General features: G+C 38.2%; 2 protein-coding genes across 2 annotated transcripts in view; one reads left to right on the forward strand and one right to left on the reverse strand.

Moving 5' to 3' along the window:
• Window positions 1-8,614, forward strand: part of LOC103510449 (myosin heavy chain 95F) — a 28,889-nt gene extending 20,275 nt beyond the window's left edge. Inside the window, exons 16-20 of the mRNA XM_026824487.1 lie at window positions 4,963-5,204; window positions 5,558-5,678; window positions 6,080-6,197; window positions 6,736-6,981; window positions 7,379-8,614. Of these exons, the coding sequence (XP_026680288.1) occupies window positions 4,963-5,204; window positions 5,558-5,678; window positions 6,080-6,197; window positions 6,736-6,981; window positions 7,379-7,530 (879 nt within the window). The 3' untranslated portion in view covers window positions 7,531-8,614. The remainder of the gene's footprint in view (window positions 1-4,962; window positions 5,205-5,557; window positions 5,679-6,079; window positions 6,198-6,735; window positions 6,982-7,378) is intronic.
• A 5,736-nt stretch (window positions 8,615-14,350) lies between these two features.
• Window positions 14,351-17,240, reverse strand: LOC113467953 (fatty-acid amide hydrolase 2-A-like). Its single transcript, XM_026824484.1, has 4 exons — window positions 17,171-17,240; window positions 16,607-16,824; window positions 15,772-15,883; window positions 14,351-14,391 (listed from the first exon to the last, which is right to left on the reverse strand). The coding sequence occupies exons 1-4, from the start codon at window positions 17,238-17,240 to the stop codon at window positions 14,351-14,353; spliced, it is 441 nt and encodes a 146-aa protein (XP_026680285.1).
• Window positions 17,241-22,414: the final 5,174 nt, after the last annotated feature.

Genomic DNA, 22,414 nt, shown 5'->3' on the forward strand with positions numbered 1-22,414 from the left:
ATGAGGGACTTGAGGAATTCTGCCACTGTGTTGGGTTGTGACTGAGGAAGGAAAGAGGGAGAGAGAAATGTAAATAATTATGAATTATTATTTCTGATGAATTGTTATTTTTAAAATGTATGTACCTCGAATCCTTGAAACAGCTTTCGCCTTACCGTCTTCAAGAGACATTCTTTTACGTCCATCCCTCCCGGTCATGGAGGGAGAGGAGAGTAACTGGAAACCCCTGTCGCTACAATAGCACCACTTACCTTACTGTGACTCAAAGGCTCAATGATAGAGTACAGACTATTCATGTCATCTATGGAGAACACTTTGCCCATACATGCTTCTGGTGACAACACGAGCTCTGGCATTATTAGCTGAGGAGAGAAAAAATAAATTACTTTGTGTGAAGCGCGAACGACCAACTGTCCGTAGTGTTAAAGGGCCTAAAAGAAAAGTGTTTTTTTTTTTTTTTTTTTTTTTTTTTTTTTAAGGGGTTTAGCTCCTCCAAGAGAACCCTTCCGCTTAAAAGAAAGCCGAAAAAAAATCCTTAATCCTCAGTCTCCAAATGAACAGATGCAATGGTGTCACTTTAATCCCATTTACTCAACCCCAAGTCCTTTAAAATTGAGCTGATGGTTGGCCAATTTCAGAGCAAGAAAACCTTAAGTCCAAAAAAGACTCTTAAGTCCATCATCAGTTTCTCTAAAAGATGATCCCAAGTCCTTCAAATACAACTTTTTTTATTATTATTTAACCAAAGAGTCTAGCTATTTAACCAAAAAGTCTAGTCTAGGAAAAAAAAAGTTGTAGAGTGTTGGAATCTTTTTTTTTTCGCTCTCCTGAAAAGTGGTAAAAACGGACTTAGAGACTTTATGGTGGGTCCAGACTTGTGCAATGCAACATGCAATGCAATGAAATTCGTTAGTTTGGACGTGTTTGAGAAAGTTGCAGCAAAGTTTTTGAACATTGCAGCAAACGTTTGTGGGTATCCGAGAGGTGGCGGTTTTCTGGCGAATGCCTTTGATGTGCGTTGCACTAGTTTGGTGTTTGCAAAGCATCGTGCAATGCAATGCAAATGATGTGCTCTAAAAGAGTTGGTAGAGAAAACCTCCGGCGCCGCGTTAACCTCGCTTAGGAGTTACCTTTTCTCCTCAAAGGTCAGCAACTCACTATCAGGTAGACCTGATCAGGTCCGCCTGTCATTTATACCTGATAGTGTATGTGCTCATTTCAGGTATCAGGTAGACCTGATCAGGTCCACCTGTCATTTATACCTGATAGTGTATGTGCTCATTTCAGGTATCAGGTAGACCTGATAGTGAGTGGCTGGAGTAAAGAATTACCTATTATTGCGTTAACTCACCTCTTCTGCAAACGCACATTGACTTTTGAAATAGTGAATGGCTTTCCTGAGCGCCACGTTTATTTCGTTATCGTTTGGTAAAATAAACAGAGCATTATCTCCCATGTGCTCCTTGTAAAAGACTCGAATATCTGTTATATTCACCTGTAACAAAGAAGTGCTGACGTTTAATACCTAGATACATGTTGTAGTGTCTATAGGTGTGCAAAAGTCCTACATACTGGACTCCGCACTCAGGAATTTAGTTGGAAAAATCCCCCATTTTAACGTAATGTAGTGTCTACCACTCACACTCAGACCTAGGTCTGTCTGAGATTCCGTCACTCACGTTCTGACGATCTGACAGACCTAGGTCTGTCTGATGCGTCTCAAGCTGTGTAGTGAGGGTTCGATGCTCGAGAGAATTCTGTCATAATTTTTCCCACGATGAGATGTGTGAATATTGGGAGTTAAACGTAACCTGTATATTGTGAAACTCTAGACTAGGGGTCCCATATAGAAAACTCTTGGGGTCCCTTAGCATAATAAGAAACTTTTGGGGTCTCTTAGCATATTAGCAAATTTTTGGAGTCTCACTGTCGGTAATATAAGAAATTCCTCTGTAGAAAAAATCCATACATTCCAGAGAGAAATTATATTTTGTGGTTTGGGCCCTAGATAATATGTAGGATGCTTTGTTCGTACGTACACTCGATATTTTAGATACTCTATCGAAGTTATGTTTAGGTACAATAACGTACTAGGTAACGCTTATACCTAGCTATTAAAATTCGTACTCAGAATTTATACCTGATAGTGTGTGTGCTCATTTCAGGTATCAGGTAGACCTGATAGTGAGTGGCTGGAGTAAAGAATTACCTATTATTGCGTTAACTCACCTCTTCTGCAAACGCACATTGACTTTTGAAATAGTGAATGGCTTTCCTGAGCGCCACGTTTATTTCGTTATCGTTTGGTAAAATAAACAGAGCATTATCTCCCATGTGCTCCTTGTAAAAGACTCGAATATCTGTTATATTCACCTGTAACAAAGAAGTGCTGACGTTTAATACCTAGATACATGTTGTAGTGTCTATAGGTGTGCAAAAGTCCTACATACTGGACTCCGCACTCAGGAATTTAGTTGGAAAAATCCCCCATTTTAACGTAATGTAGTGTCTACCACTCACACTCAGACCTAGGTCTGTCTGAGATTCCGTCACTCACGTTCTGACGATCTGACAGACCTAGGTCTGTCTGAGACTCCGTCACTCACGTTGTGACGATCTGACAGACCTAGGTCTGTCTGAGATTCCGTCACTCACGATCTGACGATCTGACAGACCCAGGTCTGTCGGGTGTGGCCGGCATAAGTATTTTCCCAAGATGTAGGCTACGAGGGAAAGGTAATTTATAGTATAATCTGACAATAGATGGATAAAAAGATATACCTACATATTTATTTATTGCGATAGGTCATAAATAATTATGTTGGTATATGCTGGTCTATAAATACTCGTAATTAATTCCATGGCTTTGTTGATGTCGATGTTGCTTCTACTCATTTTTGTGGCCTTTCCGCATAAACTGACAGGCCCAGACGGTTTTTCCTCTTTAGTATTTTTTCCTTAAACCTCTTGGTGAAAAATACCCAGGATTATAACTCACCTGGGGAGGGAATGTGACCAAATATATACCTCCTAACTAGATGATAGTCCTATTTTACTTCCTCAAGCTTGTCAACTTACTGGGGAGTCTAGGTCAAGCAGTTTGGCGTTGTCCGGTCCTGCCATTACTTTCAGCATAAGGGGTAAATCTTCAGCATATCGCGTCATGGGTCCTATCGTTAGGTACCTTCTGAAGTCTTTGTCTTCTATGAGGGGAAAGTGGCCATCCACTGGAACAAGACCTGCGGGGAAGATGGGGTAAGCAACGTCCAGAGTGACGAGGATCTGGACGGGTGACAGGTGCCTAAAATTAGTTAGGCCCCAGGATATCCTATCCAGTAATCCCCGTGATATCTTCGCTTCATTAAGAAAATTTTCACATAGTATTTACTGCTGTTTATTGAAATAAAAAGGCAACTACCAACAGTACCCACCTTAGTTAGCTTGGAGGCGACCGGGTTCGATTCCCAAACTTTATCGCAAACATAATAATAAAATCATAATGTTCGTTCTCAGATCGGCTGGTTTTCTCCTTTTCTGTCTCTTTGGAGGATGCTTTGTTCGTACGTACACGCGATATTTTAGATACTCTATCGAAGTTATGTTTAGGTACAATAACGTACTAGGTAACGCTTATACCTAGCTATTAAAATTCGTACTCAGAAATATTTGGAGATATCACAGAGAGGGATCTGGAAGAGAGAACCTTCCAACCTGAAATCAGAAGAGAGAATGAGCTCTGACAAAAATCTGGGTATAAAGAAACCTCCCCTTGACCCCCTACTACCAAAATATAAAAGTAGGGGTAGGGGAAATGTAGGGGGATTGAGGGGAGGTTTCTCCTATATTTTGACCATTGGTTTGGAGATTCCTCTGAGGTTATTCAGATAAAAGTTATGTACAAAGTTATGTATCTTCTTTCAAGTTATTCACAGATAGTTTTAGATATCCGCGGTTTGTTCGCGGTATCCACGGTTCGTTCGCGGTATCCGCGGTTTGTTCGCGGTATCCACGGTTCGTTCGCGGTATCCGCGGTTTGTTCGCGGTATCCGCCGTTCGTTCGTGATATCCGCGGTTCGTTCGCGGTATCCGCGGTTTGTTCGCGGTATCCTCGGTTCGTTCGCGTAATCTACGGTTTGTCGCGTAATCCACGGTTTGTCGCGGTATCCGCGGTTCGTTCGCGGTATCCGCGGTTTGTTCGCGGTATCCGCGGTTTGTTCGCGGTATCCGCGGTTTGTTCGCGGTATCCGCGGTTCGTTCACGCTATCCGCGGTTTGTTCGCAGTATTCCTCACCAGGCTGGGTGCACGCCGTAAAGATCTATGAAAACTTTGAATTTACCGAGAATATTACCTGGGACCTCCGGTATACAAACCTAGTGTGATATTCACTACTAGAAGGTTACTCAGTTTAATAAACCATTCTCAAATTTTTAGTCAGTTTAACAAACCACTCTTTTGCTTCACAAATTTTCAGAATCAATTCATCGAGAAGAACAATGACGCCTTGCACGCATCCCTAGAAGCTCTGGTTCAAGAGAGCAAGAACCCATTCCTCCAGAGCTTGTTCCAGGAGAGTAGCAGTCAGAATAAGGGAAAGCTTACGTTCATTAGTGTCGGGTCTAAGTTCAAAACTCAACTCGGGGAACTTATGGATAAGCTGAAGAGTACGGTAAGACCAGAAATTTGAGATGTCTTTTTAGGATGGAGTTTGTTAAAGTAGTGACCCGCTAGACCATATTCAATATTTCGCGGACAATAATCGGACAAAAACATGGGAAAACTAATCATCCAATCAAACTAAGTTTGATCCAATTGTGTAATAATAATAATAATCTATGAAGGACTAAATCTCATTGACTTATTCTTAGTCCCCAACAACTATGAATGCATTTTTCCTATGGAATTTCCATCGATTTTGACATTATCCGTAAGAAAAATTTGGCTAAAGTGAATTTTCTTTCCAGGGTACGAACTTCATCCGATGTATCAAGCCCAACCAGAAGATGGTGGACCATCATTTCGAGGGGGGTTCCATATTGTCACAGCTCCAGTGTTCTGGCATGACCTCAGTGCTGGAACTTATGCAGCAAGGGTACCCATCTAGGGCGCACTTCCAAGACCTCTACGCTATGTATAAGAAGTTCCTGCCCCCGGAGTTGGCACGATTGGATCCACGCCTGTTTTGTAAGGTAAGCAAAAAATTACAGCATTTTCAATTTTAAATATTTATCTACCTGAAGGGTTTGATTCCCGTCCGGGGCGAACTTTATCCTAAAGAAGTAATTTGCTATGAACCCAACGGGTGTTTTCTGTTAATAGTAGAGATACCTTTAGACTGGCTATGCATTCTTGACGTTCGCACACTGCTTGGTTCGCTTAACTGAACTTGTCTATTAAGGACGCATAATTTTTGTATCGCTATATCAGCTTTGGGAGGCTCGCTTTAGCTACTCATGACAGCTGCGTGCTTTACAGCTGCATTTTAAAAGTTGCAATACGGGAAATTATCAAGTTCTTATTGTAAAGCTTTATTTTGATCCGCTTAATCGTTTATTTCAGGTCCGAAAACATCCGCGCTCAGCAAGCTCTGAATAACAACTCCAAGTTTGATTTGTCCAAGTGGAAATATTCGGAACTTCGTGATACTATCAACACTTCTTGTGATATTGAATTATTAGAGGTAAGAATTTGAGGAGGTATTTCGGTATTTTGCTTCCAAATATATCAAGTCGGAAAACCATTTACTGTAAGCTATGTTACCCGTAATAATTGCTCTAAAAGGTAGGCACCAATAGTATCTGTTTTAGCATTTCCGATTAATTTAGACTTAAAAGTACGCTCCAAAGTGTCTCTAGCATACAAGTGCCCACAAACGCCATGGCGCATGGCGTGGCGATCAAACTAGAGATCACTTTCATAATTTTAGAACCGTCTTCAGTTGTTAAAAGTGGAGGAACGAAGAAAACTTCTCACTCTTTTCCAAAGCTACAGAGGTGCTCTATTAAACTGTTGGTATAATGGAACAACTTGTTCTAAGCTGGCAGTCTAAATAAAGCACTACTTATACTTTTCTCTTTGCAGGCATGTCGTATAGAGTTCCATAGAAGATTGAAAGTGTACCACGCATGGAAAGCTAAGAACAAGAAGAGGACTATCATGGAGGAGAATGAGAGAGCGCCCAAATCTGTGATGGATGCAGGTGAGACCTCGAACTTTATGACGTCTTTCTTTTATCTTTATAAATAAAGCGGAAATTTTCAAATTTCTATCTTTTTCCGATCTGACCCGATTGGGATACTTTCCTGTTGCATTATATTGAAAAAGAGCAAGTTTTTCCAACTAAAATTTTATTAGAGTCCCGTTATTTGAACTCTTTAACGTTATTTGATGATTAGAGCAGGGCTTTTAAAGACCAAGCACAAGTCCACACGATGGTTGACTGCGGTTCAGGACGAGCCAGCCAATTTAACATGGCTAGAGCTAGAGACCATCACCCCGGTGTATAGTAGATACAAAAAACATCTTTTCTTTATTCTGCTATCGCCATTCGGTGAAAGCTAAAGCCGCTACAACAACAACAACAACAACAACATTAGGGCATGTGCAGAATTGAGTTTTTGTGAAATAACATTAAACAATTCAGTTAACGGGAAGTTAATTTTGGTTGCAAAAACTCGCTAATATCTAATTATAAAATGTTTTCCGTGAATAAAGAAGTAAAATGTCCGTTCTTTCAGCCAACCATATGCCCAAAACCACCCCGAAGGCCACAATAAACTCCAGTTCTCAACGCTACTTCCGCATTCCATTCATGCGGCCCTCTCAGACGAACGGGGCCCAGAATGGGGACAATGGGGCCCTCAATGATGTCGATATGAATATCAAGCGGGGCTGGTGGTATGCTCATTTTGATGGGCAGTACGTGGCCCGACAAATGGAACTCCATCCTGATAAAGACAAGGCACCCATTCTACTTATTGCGGGTAAGTTTACTCGTCCTTCTAGGTCTGGTATATACGCCTTATCAAACCAACCCCAAAATCACTGTAGTGGTTAGCACCGTGGACTTCGGATCTAGAGGTTCAAGTCCAATCGAAGGCATGATGGAATTTAGGAGGAGGTTGGTGATTTGAATCCAAGTCAAATCACGAGTGTATCTATTAATCGGGAAACTACATTTGTGATTGTGACAAGCGTTCATGCCCAACACACTTGTAATATTCTTCTTCGTTTTTCTTTCAAGTTTTAGTAGTTCTTTGTGACTTTGAAGGTTAGTTAACTTGTGTTCAAACTTCATTTCTTGATTTTCTAATACAAAGACCCATTTTTGCTGAGAACCAGGTATTCTAACCTCTGTTTCCTCTCGTTCTGTCTCATTAGGTAGCGATGATATGCAGATGTGTGAGCTAAGTCTAGAAGAGACAGGACTCACGAGGAAGCGTGGGGCTGAAATTCTAGAGTCAGAATTCAACAAGGAGTGGGAGAAACACGGAGGTCGTCCTTATGTCCGCCATAGTGAACGACTCAAATAACGTCAGTCCGCAGCTACATAGCTTGCGTCTCAAGCTGTGTAGTGAGGGTTCGATGCTCGAGAGAATTCTGTCATAATTTTTCCCACGATGAGATGTGTGAATATTGGGAGTTAAACGTAACCTGTATATTGTGAAACTCTAGACTAGGGGTCCCATATAGAAAACTCTTGGGGTCCCTTAGCATAATAAGAAACTTTTGGGGTCTCTTAGCATATTAGCAAATTTTTGGAGTCTCACTGTCGGTAATATAAGAAATTCCTCTGTAGAAAAAATCCATACATTCCAGAGAGAAATTATATTTTGTGGTTTGGGCCCTAGATAATATGTAGGATGCTTTGTTCGTACGTACACTCGATATTTTAGATACTCTATCGAAGTTATGTTTAGGTACAATAACGTACTAGGTAACGCTTATACCTAGCTATTAAAATTCGTACTCACATGATAGTACTTAGGTAATTCTAGAAATCACGCACGAGAAATGACCAAGCTCTCCTCGAACTGTGTACAAAATGTACGTGTTGTGATCTTCAGTAATCTCAATCTCTTGACATTAATATTTGAAAATTGAAGTACATTGTGCATGCATTTCGTTAATAATTTTGACTTTTCTCCCCGATAATATAAAGTTATGAATACCCAGATATTAGTTAAATGAATCATTCAATTTAAAGTTTCATCTTTAAAATAGTTTTGACATCCTTTATAACAATTTGTTTAAAATTCCAAAGATTTCAATAGATTTTTATCATAGATATTTCTTTTATATTTTAATATTTTTTGGCGAGTTAAAAATTTAATTTTACAAAAAAGTGTCCCATTTATTGAATGAATTAATTCCTTTGTTCGTTAACTAAGTTGACCAATTTTGGCTCAATTTTAATTTGTAATTTTTGCAGTGTTAAATCCATAAAAGTTTTTACTTTTTTTTTAGCTTGTTTTCCTATGTCCAAAAGAGTTTATTTTATGTTTTAATTCGTAAAATCGTATAATGTTTCAAAGGCAACTTTCCAGAGCTAATATGAAATCGAGTTCCTGCTCTCATACTTACCTATATTCATTTAATTTTACTTTCATTTGCACATTCCGTTTTGTTTTGATTTCTTCATTTCTTGCAATTTTTCTTCTTTACTTCTAAACAATATTCTATGGAGACGTTTAATTTATTTATTAAATAAAATATTTTATTTTAATTAAAAGGTATATTTTTTCTAATTTTTCTTTTAAAGTAGCATACAACCTATATTAAAAACTAAATAATAATAGGTACTTTTTTTTGGCATTGGTTTGGCACTAAGCCTCGACCATACAGCCAGAGTGGAATAGGTACTTAGGTAGGTATATTAAGGTTTGTCCAAACATAGTCAGCCAGCCGTCGACTATATATATGTGTGGACACACCTTTAGATTATTTTACACAAGCTTCTTGTTCCATCAGAAACGGGTTGTCCAGAAAAAAAGTTTAATGTCGCTGTATAACTGCTAAGTTTAAGAGACGGGGATTTTACCCTCTATTTTCCGACACTCCTCACATTAACCTCACCCAGCTTGAGTGGAGCCGGGAAAAGCCAACAGCACGCAATTATTCAGATGGTCGTGTCCCTTAACTTTAATGTTCTTAAGAAAACTCCTCTGATCTCTTTGTAGATTTATGTACCAACCCATACATTAGACAATTTTATTAGGTCTAGTTGTCTATCCGCTTTGTGGTTTACAAAAAATCAACATGGAAATAAATAACCAACCCACCTAGGTATAACTATAATCTATAAATCTTAGATACCTATCGATTGATGGTATTATGGTAAAGTTTAGTTCCTCAAGCTTAACCTTTTTCCTGTTAAATACATGTTACAAGGACAGGAAAAACAGGTTTCACAGATAATTGTCTAGGGCCTACAGGTAATTGTCTATGAATTGGACAACACTAAGCAGAAAAGAACCATCTATAAAGTCAATTCCCCTTATGGGTGGTTTTTTCCGCTTAATTCTGTCCAATTAATCCAATTACGGTACCACGTGTACGCAGGCTCATTTTCCATTATTTGATTTTCAATATTTAAACAAATTGAAAAATATTGTTAAGTATAATAATTATTACGTACACGCAACCACACATGATCGTGCACATTATACCTACTCCTGCTGAAGCTATTTTCCCAAAATCTGCACCTTCCAGCTTCCAGAATGAGTAAAAACAGATGAAACTCAGTTGGACCGTTTGTAGGAATCATCCAATGAAAATTGACCTTTGAATGAATAAATTATTGGTATACCAATACCATCATAGTTGACATAGAAAACCGTACTGGAATTTCAACTTATTGAGCTACCTACGTATAAAATGCAGTTATACATCAGCAGCACGTCTTTGTTTCAGTAGGGATGAGATAATGGTTTTAATCTCAGCATGCTGATGAAGACAGACTATGAAATATTTACCTGCTATACATCTCAGCTCATGGTCTGACTTCATACAATGCAGAATCTACTGATCAACTGTCTAGACTGGTTTGCGACTGGTAAGGAAAAATGCTGATGAAAAATACACAAATGGTTGATATTTATAATTAGGTAGTACCATTAGTACCTATTTGCACCCATACCTACCTATTAGCAGTATTATTCAAGGTACTCATACTTAGGTAGGTGGTACCTAATTGGATTTTAAATACCAACTGACCTGAGATATCTACTAAATGTTAACTTTGTCCGCTAGCTTGAATCCGTTTAGAATTGTAATCAGTTCCTCACTAGACTCGCTACTCCGTACAAGGTGAACCGTGCTTGATCACTATCAGCAAATTTGCTGATTTCAGCATTAAAATGTATCACACCATTTGTTTCAAGTTCCAAAAGTTATATACATTATACTAATCAAATTAGAACCACGCACCTATCACCTAACATGTAATAATTTAATAAATTAGGTATCTATTGGTGATGATTATTAATTAATTATTCAGAGACCTTGTAGTTCGAATTGAAACCATCCAATCCTTCTCCACGAGGCTGAGTACACTGTGAAGAGCCAGTGCCATCACGTGCATTGTTCCGTCTAAATACCAACCACACGCAACATTGGTTAACTTCTGTGATTCGCTAAGAACTGGTACATAGAGAACTGACCTTGCCAACTAAAGAACTGGTTCAAAGTTCCAAAACGAAAAAAAAAGATCTTCACAATTGGATTCAACTCGGGATTTGGTAGTTAGGTACCTACTTTGCATCTAATAAATTGTAATCTAACAAGGATTACGGCAAAAGCTGAAAACGTTGGAACGAGAAAAGCCAAACTTTAATAGGGCCCACGGATTAACATGCTATAGAACAATCAACAGGCCATAATTACATAGAGTGTAAGCAGCCCTTCTTTCATTGCAATGAAGGAAAATACGAAAAAATTTGATCTGTTTATAAGTTGCAGTTATTTATAGCTAGGTAATACCTGCATAAATGCATTATAAATAAATCTCCGTATTTACAATATAAAAGAAACAATCTGATAGATAACAATAAATTTATTATTATTTTTACCTTGTTTTAAATTGTACGTGGTAAAATTCGGTAACAAAAAACATCTAAAACAGACGGTAGGAAAAAATGAACATTTTTTATTTCGTATCTCTGCGAGCTTGCGACCTAGAAGTCCTTGAAGTGAGGAAAAAACGATAGAAACCGCCAGATAGATAAAGGTAAAGTTATTCGGAATAGCATACTGGAAGTTATAAAATTGCCTACTTGTAGGTATCAATCAAAACTGCATTTAATTATGTAAATAAATGCTCAAAACACACTCATGTGTACCTAGATACACCTAAGTTGCAGTTATAATCAAAAGGCATGGATAATAATTATTATTTAGGCATGACATAGGACTTAGGTGTAGAATAAATACTTACATAGGTACCTATACATACGTATTTATTAAATCAACTACCAATTTCTTAAATTGTTACTTATGTAACTACAATGTGTAATTAAATTATTATTCTGATGTAGGTACCTACCTGGGTAATCAGGTAATCACTAATCAAGTTTAACGTTTTCCGAACCTAAAATATGTGGGTTACCTACACCATACACCTACTCGTACACTACCTAGGTACCTTCCTATCTGATGGAAAAAAAGGCAATATCCGGTACCAATCCATACATTAGACAATTTTATTAGGTAGGTCTAGTTGTCTATCCGCTTTGTGATTTACAAAAAATCAACAAGGAAATAAATAATCAACCCACCTAGGTATAACTATAATCTATAAATCTTAGATACCTATCGATTGATGGTATTATGGTAAAGTTTAGTTCCTCAAGCCTAACCCTTTTCCTGTTAAATGCATGTTACAAGGACAGGAAAAACAGGTTTCACAGATAATTGCCTAGGGCCTACAGGTAATTGTCTATGAATTGGACAGCACTAAGCAGAAAAGAACCATCCATAAATTCAATTCCCCTTATGGATGGTTCTTTTCTGCTCAATTCTGTCCAATTACGGTACCACGTGTACACAAGTTCGTTTTTCTTTAGTAAATTTTCAATATTTAAACAGATTGAAAAAATATTGGTAAGTATAATAATTATTACGTACACGCAACCACGCATGATCGTACACATGCTATTTACTCAATTATTATACCTACTCCTGCTGAAGCTATTTTCCCAAAATCTGCACCTTCCAGGATGAGTAAAAACAGATGAAACTCAGTTGGACCGTTTGTAGGAATCATCCAATGAAAATTGACCTTTGAATGAATGAATTATTGGTATACCAATACCATCATAGTTGACATAGAAAACCGTACTGGAATTTCAACTTATTGAGCTACCTACGTATAATATGCAGAATCTACTGATCAACTGTCTAGAATGATTTGCGACTGATAAGGAAAAATGCTGATGAAAAATACACAAATGTTTGATATTTATAATAGGTAGGTAGTACTTACCATTAGTACCTATTTGCACCCATACCTACCTATTAGCAGTATTATTCAAGGTACTCATACTTAGGTAGGTGGTACCTACTTGGATTCAACTCAGGATTTGGTAGTTAGGTACCTGCTTTTTGCATCTAATAATTGATGTAATCTAACAAGGATTACGACAAAAGCTGAAAACGTTGGAACGAGAAAAGCCAAACTTTAATAGGGCCCACGGATTAACATGCTATAGAAGTATAGAACAATCAACAAGCCTAATGTAATCTACATAATTACATAGAATGTAAGCAGCCCTTCTTTCATTGCAATGAAGGAAAATACGAAAAAATTCGATCTGTTTATAAGTTGCAGTTATTTATAGGTAGGTAATACCTGCATAAATGCATTATAAATAAATCTCCGTATTTACAATATAAAAGAAACAATCTGATAGATAACAAGAAATTATTATTTTTACCTTGTTTTAAATTGTACGTGCTAAAATTCGGTAACAAAAAACATCTAAAACAGACGGTAGGAAAAAAATGAACATTTTTTATTTCATATCTCTGCGAGCTTGCGACCTAGAAGTCCTTGAAGTGAGGAAAAAACGATAGAAACCGCCAGATAGATAAAGGTAAAGTTATTCGGAGAACCCATAACAACTCTTGAACCAAAACTTCAAACTTTCCTACTTGGTAAAATACTTCAGGAAAATAAAGCTCACTTACCTACCTAACTAGTTTTACATTCAAAACTATACCTAATGAAGTATGAGTACTTGTGTAGATACAGGTACCTACTAGTAAAATTAGATGTAGTTCCGTGAAAAAAGCTCCCATGTAAAAAGTTCGTGAATAAAGTTCTACATTGTAAATTATTCAATGCGTAGGCAATACCTATAAATATTAATTACTACTGAATAAATAATAGATGCTTCTCGAGTCTACTCATGCGGAAATGTAGAACGTGATTAGGTTTTTTTTTTTTTTTTTTTTTTTTTTTTTAAAAAGCCAAAAAAAAAATTTTTTCACCAAAACATAGGTACATTTTGGGGGAAATTGGAAAGGTGTTTTGTTTTTTTTTTTTTTTTTTTTTTTTTGCTAAATAGCCAAAAATGAATATTGTTCAGCCACATCTAGGTACATATTACCTATGTTTAAATGGTTTGTTATGCACCTACTCAGTTAGGTTTATTACCTACTAGCCGAAATCCGGCATGGCCGTTCATGTCACTCATCCATTTAGTGGTCTTGCTCGGCGTAGCTTAACAAAAACGAACCGGAAAATAGCCATAACCTTTCACGGGAGTGCAAGCGCAATAAGTACAAAGTTTCATAGCAATCGGATGAGCGGTTTGGTCAGGCATAAAGTTCGAACAAACACACACACACACACATTCATTTTTATATATTAGATTAGATAGCTATATAGATATAATTTTGACCTCTATTTTACCTGGAAAACAACTGAACATCACTGTTAGCTAGTAAACAAGTAAAAGGCTCTATCGGGTCAAATCCCGGCGCGGCTTTCCGCTCCCGACTCCAAGTAAACACGAAAGTTGTACCCATTACAGGAGTTACACATTATGTGTATTTATACTGCTTATAAAAACTAGGTAGTTAGGTACTTTGACTTTTGGCTTTAAAGGTGTGTCCAAACATAGTCGAGGACGTCAATCGACGTCGAAACGACTATGTGTGGACACAGTTTTACGCTTGTTATATGTACATAGTAAGGTCAATCTCACTGGTTTTACATTTTTTAAAATACCAGTTTTACTTTTTGGTGACCGCGTAAATTTGGTAAAGTTGTCATCGAAGATGTTGCAATTCGCCAAATTCTCATGTTGGGTGGTTTAGTATAACAGGCTACAGATCAGTAGATATTTCAGCTCAGATGTTCATTGCCCAATAGTCACTCGTCTGACTCCGACCTAGCCAATATGAATTATGTTATCAAGTGTTCATAGATATGATCTCACCTATTTGATTCTTATTAAAAAGAGTAGGTAAAATTGGAATTTGAAACCAAAATTTTTTAGACGCGTTGAAAAAGGAGACTAGAAAAGAGAAAATTAAATGTTCTTAGTGGATGTGCCAAAACTACCAAACTTTCCGAGATGGATTGAGAAAGAAGAAAGAATTAATGTTTTTGGTGAATGTGCCAAAACTACCAAAGTTTCCGAGATGGATTGAGAAAGAAGAAAGAATTAATGGTTTTGGTGAATGTGCCAAAACTACCAAACTTTCCGAGATGGATTGAGAAAGAAGAAAGAAATCATGTTCTTGGTGGATATGCCAAAATTACCAAACTTTCCAAGATGGATTGAGAAAGGAGAAAGAATTTTTGGTGGATGTGCCAAAACTACATAGGAAAATGGATACCTTAAGGAAGTAGGAAATCTTAAGGGAAAAGGGAGCCTAAATCATTTAGGAACGACTGTGCGTTCGGCATTGACTTTCAATACCGTAATATATGGTAATTAAGTACTTACCGTAAATTTGAATTTTGGTAAACAAAATAAATATCAAGAGTACTCTAGGTTGCACTCGAGTTATATAAAAAAAAAAAACTTGTTTACATTGAATTAGGTAATTCTTTGATACCTAATAGTTAGGTATTATAGATTTATGGAGGTACCTACCTATACCTACCTTAATATTATCTTCCTCACATTCACCATTAACTTTAGGATAAGGAAAAAGGTAAATCTAAGGTAAATAAAAAAAGTAAAAAATGCGAATCAAGGTAACTAACCTTCGCCACAGAATAAAAAAATATACCTACTTAAGTACCTACCAAAAAGTTGTTTGGTTAAAATGTTATTAATAATTTAGGTAGGTAGGTACCTATGGATCGAACCGGACCGAACCTAAATAGGTATCTCTCAAAGTTCAGTTTAGGTGATATCGCCATATATTAGTAGTCCAATAAACAAAACAGGTGAATTGTAGAACTTCCTCAAAAAAGGACACCTTCGGCAAACCTAATAGCCCAATTTGTACCAAAAACAACGGAGCAATTTTTCTTTGTGGGTTTGCCAAATTTTAACAAAATTGGACAAACTGTTCAATAATCGAGAGACAAATCCTTCGAAAGTAAAAGTAGGAAAACTTCGTTCATTTGGTTCACTTAAAATCGTGATCCGTAATTAACCCTGTTCGATTCCCAAACTTTATCGCAAACATAATAATAAAATCATAATGTTCGTTCTCAGATCGGCTGGTTTTCTCCTTTTCTGTCTCTTTCTCTCTGCGAATTCGTGACGAACCTCAAACCTCTTGGGGAACAAATACCAAAGATTGAAACTCACCTGGAGAGGGTTTGTGGCCGAATATACCCGTAAACATTGCTGGAACCCTGATGGAACCCGCGAGATCTGATCCTATCCCTATCACGGAAGCTGCAGATGAAATCAGTGCCGCCTGAGAGAGAAAAACGTCGATGAAACACTCACCTTTGGGAGAAAATATAGTAAAAGGGCCCTACTTTTCCCCCTCTCTCGTAAAAGTGGGGTCCTTTTACTACATACCTATAAATTTCTCGTCAGTCCATGTACTAATTGGTGGAATCGGGGACCGCTGATTTAGATTTACCTCATTCTAAAATATGTAGAACTTCTTTGACATCTTCATCACTCAAACGCAACAGTCATAAGGTCATAATCTCAAGTCATAACACAATTCAAACCACAGCCTGTACTCTGCACGTGTTACTTTCAGAGATCTGGCCTGACACAATTCCCTAGTAAGATCTCGCGATAAATTCAAAACAATTAAAGAGCTTTGTCTTCTTGAAGAAAAAGTTGAACAAAATTATGAACTCGAAAGTTACCTATTTGCGGATTAAGGACTTGAGTCGAATGTCCAATTGTTGTGCTGAGTGCCATTGTGTTGTTTCAGCCAAGTTCAAAACCACTCGTAGCAATGGAACTCTCGTAAACTTTCTTACCTTCTGGTAACTTGGTACCCAAGTCCCCCTGCCATAGTTTTTTTTACTTTCTTGTGTCTGTCTTAGGTCATACACAAAAAGTCCACTCCGAGGCTTAGGTGTAAGGACAAACAGCCCTAAAGGATAGGTTAAGCTTCTATAAATCTTCTTGAGTCCTATTATCCCTAGAGGGACGTAGAACATAAACTCATCCTTACCTCCCCTCCCGAAGATCCTCCAGGAGTTCTGGAGAAGTCATACGGATTCACAGTCTTCCCAGTAATGTAGTTGGTGGTTTCCCAGCTAGTACATAGCTCAGGGACATTTGTGTTACACAAGGGAATAGCTCCAGCCTCGCGAAGTATCTTTACGATCGGAGCATCTTCTGAGGCTTTTCTGCCTTTGAGCTTGAGAGCACCCGTGGCATTGCTGAGACCTGGCAAGATGAAAACCAGAGATATCAAACATAGGTAAGGAACCTGAGTAGGTATATGGTACATTGAAAACCAAAGATACCAATCAAACGTAGAAGGAACCTGCCTGTATGTAAGGGAAGAAGAGACGATACCACGATATTAACGACAGGTCACATTATGTTCAAATGTGGAGCTGCCTCCAAGAAACGACCAACTGTAGTAAAATCTACGAAGATCCAAAAGGGCAAATGTCAATTCCCCTACTCGATTAAGCTACTCAATATGTCCTCACGAGACTGAGTGCACCCGGAACTCCAAGCACAGAGCCGAAAAAACTTCGACCTCGCCCGGAACCGAACCCGGGACCTTCGGCGCGGCGTGCAAGCCTATTGTGATACTCATTCGGCCACGGAGATAGCTTGTACTCAATTACCATATCAGCCGGTCAATGTCACCCACCTTTGAGAGCAATGGAATTTAATTACTACTTCATTATTATAGTTACCTACCTACTGAAATGAAAATCTATTACCTTGAGTTAAAATAGGGGAACAGTGCTCAAGTTGGTACCTGGCAGAGAATATGAGTCCCTCCCCGTAAAACGAGGCCAGGTTTTCGAGGCTGAATACACCAGATATGTAGGTATGTAGGAGTACCTATTTACCATCCTACCGTCCACAAATACCATCCCACCCATTTCTCTTTACTTCTACTCGCCGTCTTCTTTTTCTTCAATGATGGAAAATTTTCAACCTTTTTAAAACTCCTACAAGCCATTTCTTCCAAATATTCTTCTCCTTCTCCTCCTTCTTCTTCCTCTACATCTTCTTCTCCTCCTCCTTCTACTCCTTCCTCTTCCTCCTTCTTCTGGAAAAGTTTCAACTCTTCTTCCTCTCCTCCGCAGGTGACCAGCGAACAAGTTGTCCGCGCTTACATCCTCCGCTGTCGGGACGTGAACCCCTATCTGAACGCTATAGTGGAGGAGCGATATGCTGAGGCAATACGGGAGGCCCATGCTGTTGATCAGAGCCTGCTGGAGGGGGGCAAGACGAAGGAGGAGCTGGCTCGGGATACGCCACTGCTCGGAGTACCCATCACCATCAAGGGGAGCATTGCTCTCAAAGGTGGGTGACATTGACCGGCTGATATGGTAATTGAGTACAAGCTATCTCCGTGGCCGAATGAGTATCACAATAGGTTTGCACGCCGCGCCGAAGGTCCCGGGTTCGATTCCCGGCGAGGTCGAAGTTTTTTCGGCTCTGTGCTTGGAGTTCCGGGTGCACTCAGTCTCGTGAGGACAATATTGAGTAGCTTCTTTAATCGAGTAGGGGAATTGATATTTGCCCTTTTGGATATTCGTAGATTTTACTACAGTCGGTCGTTTCTTGGAGGCAGCTCCACATTTGAACATAATGTGACCTGTCGTCAGTGTCGTCTCTTATTCCCTTACATACAGGCAGGTTACTTCTACGTTTGATTGGTATCTTTGGTTTCCCATGTTCCATATACTCAGGTTCCTTACCTATGTTTGATATCTCTGGTTTTCATCTTGCCAGGTCTCAGCAATGCCACGGGTGCTCTCAAGCTCAAAGGCAGATTGACTATAGTTCTTCTTCTAGCCTAGCTAGCTGATAGTTTCAAAAAGGGTTCTCTCTGCTTGAAAAGAACAAGCACTCACGATGGTTGACTCCTGTTCAGGACGAGCCATTTAAACATGGCTAGAGACCATCACCCTGGTGTATTGCTGATATAAGAGATATTTTCTCTATTTTGTAATCACCTTTCGGCTATAGCTAAAGCCGCTACAACAACAACAACAACAACACAGTTCTGTTCTTCTTCTGGTGCCTTCCATTAGAAAATGTTGCTTTGGTCAGTCCTGTTGTTTGTGTGTCGAACCCCAGTGGGTAGAAACAGGATTCTATCTGGGTTAGGGGCGTGGACTTTTATGCGGTTTCTACCCGGGTAGAATCGGGATAAAATCTGATACAGGATCGGATAATCTGATCCTATACTCTTTTCAAGCCGGATTCCGTCTGCGTGTCTGTATGATCTACTATTGCCTCGCATTCTTACCACAATTCAGAACAATGTTTATTGCATGAAAGATGGAATCCATCATAACCTGAATTAAGGATCTAAAAGTTGGTACTCGTAAGGTTAGTGGTCAGTTCTTTGAACTTTTAAGCTTAGGTACCTACGTGATTCTAGGTTCCATTCGTTTAGGTGAGAAAGGATGAGTTCCTTCATAAAACTCGATGTTTACGTTATCATAATAGTAAGGAAGGTGTAATACGAGTAACCAAGAACCCATATTAGAGATATAGGTTACAAATATATGGTGTATAGGTATAGCCCAGAACTTCAAGGAATCAAGGCAGAAGTGTAGGCACCTACTTACTTAAGGATTAATGCATTGTGATAATTTCCGGTATAAATGAATGTTATAAATGTTTGTAAGAGTACCCTATATAGTATATTGTTACCTATACTCTATCCACATGGATATGAGAGCAAGGAGTCATCGACCCAAAATGAGGGAACCAATCAGAATGCGAGAATTCCTTGCATTGTTGCATTTAAGGTAAAGGTCTATTTTTATAAACTCTCTCTTTTAAAAAGCCAGAGGTAGCTTCGATCTGTAACCTTTTTTTTCAAGAGGTTGAATCATTGTGTAATGTCGGAGGAAGCACTGTGCAATGTACCTTCCTCTTTTAAAGATTTTCTACCGTTGCACCTTTGATATGTTTGGCAACGTAGCCTACCTTTTTGATGACTCATTGCTCTCATATCCATCTGGATAGAGAATATACCTACCTATATACTTGTAGGTAACTACTAATGTACGTATAGGTAGGTACATAACTTTACCTACATCATGGGTAATACTCGTAAAATCCATCAACCAATCTTGCATTATAACATTTAACTCTGTAAACACCATAGGTTCTCATGGTAAAATACCCAAGGCCCCTAGGTCTACGAGTTGTGAAGATCTTTTTTTTTCGCCTAACTTTACCTACATCATGGGTAATACTCTAATACTCGTAAAATCCATCAACCAATCTTGCATTAAAACATTTAACTCTGTAAACACCATAGGTTCTCATGGTAAAATACCCAAGGCCCCTAGGTCTACGAGTTGTGAAGATCTTTTTTTTTCGTTTTGGAACTTTGAACCAGTTCTTTAGTTGGCAAGGTCAGTTCTCTATGTACCAGTTCTTAGCGAATCACAGAAGTTAACCTCGTTTTGGAACTTTGAACCAGTTCTTTAGTTGGCAAGGTCAGTTCTCTATGTACCAGTTCTTAGCGAATCACAGAAGTTAACCAATGTTGCGTGTGGTTGGTATTTAGACGGAACAATGCACGTGATGGCACTGGCTCTTCACAGTGTACTCAGCCTCGTGGAGAAGGATTGGATGGTTTCAATTCGAACTACAAGGTCTCTGAATAATTAATTAATAATCATCACCAATAGATACCTAATTTATTAAATTATTACATGTTAGGTGATAGGTGCGTGGTTCTAATTTGATTAGTATAATGTATATAACTTTTGGAACTTGAAACAAATGGTGTGATACATTTTAATGCTGAAATCAGCAAATTTGCTGATAGTGATCAAGCACGGTTCACCTTGTACGGAGTAGCGAGTCTAGTGAGGAACTGATTACAATTCTAAACGGATTCAAGCTAGCGGACAAAGTTAACATTTAGTAGATATCTCAGGTCAGTTGGTATTTAAACCTAAGGCCGGTAAACAGAAAGAGGACTACACATTAGGCGGACCAGACCAAAATGTTCCGGAGCAGTCCGGTCCGTCTAATGTGGAGTCCCCTTGAAAGAGCATCCACACTATGAACTGTTTCCCCTTTCCAGTTCCTCCCAAACCCTCTGATCCTACTTTATTTGGGTTCCAGGTTCCAGTATCAGTCGATGTCGATTGTGACACTTTAAAATCTTTAAATTTGTAGATTTGTAAAGCCTAACACAACTTTTAGGCTGTTAGACCCTGCACTTTAGATTGGTATTGAAGGTTCCTAACACTATACATGCTCTTAAAGTATTGTAAGAATAGGTAATAATTATGTTATTTTAATACCTACCAAAATGTAAGCACTAACGGATAATGCGGCCATTATGTCATCTGTACATAAACAATAATATTTTTATGATCAACCTCATTATTCTCATTGTTTTGGATTAAATTTCAACATAATTAGATATTATTATTTAAATCTGTCCTCGTTTTACGTAAATACCTACCCAATCAACGGGTTTACAAGTGTGATGGAATCTTCGAAATTCAGGACAAGACAATCGGTAGAGTACCTGTATTCAATTTCGTCATATCAATATTTCTCCCTATTGATTGATTCAGATAACAGTTGGTACATAATACCTATCTGTTGTTCTTGTTCTTGTTCTAATTTCAATGCAACTTTGACTTTATTAACGAATCATCCAATCTCGTTACACTTTTTTTCACCGCAAAATGACATATCATTGAATTCAATGATAGGTATGTGTCTATTTCTACTAGGTAGGTTAGTACCTATAATGCTGTGATGATAGGATGATACTTAGGTATAACATTGTCATACAAGGTATTAGTTCGGTATGAGGTTGAGGTTTTATAGAGATTTGATCTTTGGTCCTATTCAAAGACAAGTTGATTGGAAGTTCCACCGCAAAATGACACCGAATTCACCGATTTTTTCAGCAACCACCAACAGTCTGGTAGGCACAATCAATGATGTGGTTAATTACGGATCACGATTTTAAGTGAACCAAATGAACGCTGATTAGTGATTACCTGATTACCCAGGTACCTACATCAGAATAATAATTTAATTACACATTGTAGTTACATAAGTAACAATTTAAGAAATTGGTAGTTGATTTAATAAATACGTATGTAGGTACCTATGTAAGTATTTATTCTACACCTATGTCCTATGTCATGCCTAAATAATTATCCATGCCTTTTGATTATAACTGCAACTTAGGTGTATCTAGGAACACATGAGTGTGTTTTGAGCATTTATTTACATAATTAAATGTAGTTTTGATTGATACCTACAAGTAGGCAATTTTATTACTTCCAGTATGCTATTATGCTAAATAGGTAGGTAGGTACCTGATTGAGTATTGTAGACAAGAAAATGATATACAGTCATATTATAATATGTAGGTAGTACCTACATACCTGTCAACCTTTCTGAACAACTGCTCCATTTTATTTGGGAAATTTCCTCAAAGGCAAATTTAGCTCGCACTTATCCGAGGCAAGGTATAGGCCCTATAGATTGTAGCTAGGGTATGTAACATTCTTTGAGAATTTGACCACAATAATGGTCGTAGCCAACAATTGTTGGGGTAAAAAGAGGTTCTTCGGTAACATTCGACAGTGTAAGGGGGTGGGTATTTAGGGTCCCTGCCCCGCAAGGATAACTCGGGAGATTTTTCGAGGAGGGTAGAAAGCGGATAGAACCCGGTTTGGTGAATCCTAGGTTACTGCAATCGCAATTATACCCGGATAGAATCCGTTTTACCTATCTGAGATTTTATTATCCTGCTAGAAGCTGGATAGGATCCGACTTTTTCAAT

Source organism: Diaphorina citri, unplaced genomic scaffold (assembly GCF_000475195.1).
Source record: "Diaphorina citri unplaced genomic scaffold, Diaci psyllid genome assembly version 1.1 scaffold600, whole genome shotgun sequence".
Taxonomy (NCBI): Eukaryota; Metazoa; Arthropoda; class Insecta; order Hemiptera; family Psyllidae; genus Diaphorina; species Diaphorina citri.

Bases quoted from the DNA above. Each gene is read 5' to 3' on its own strand.
- LOC113467953 (XM_026824484.1), bottom strand. From the start codon at position 17,240: ATGGTAATTGAGTACAAGCTATCTCCGTGGCCGAATGAGTATCACAAT. The intron at 15,884-16,606 runs GTAAGGATGAGT...TTTCTCTCTCAG, and splicing joins GAGGATCTTCGGGAGGGGAG to GCGGCACTGATTTCATCTGC. The intron at 14,392-15,771 runs GTGAGTTTCAAT...CATATTGGCTAG, and splicing joins CGGCCACAAACCCTCTCCAG to GTCGGAGTCAGACGAGTGAC.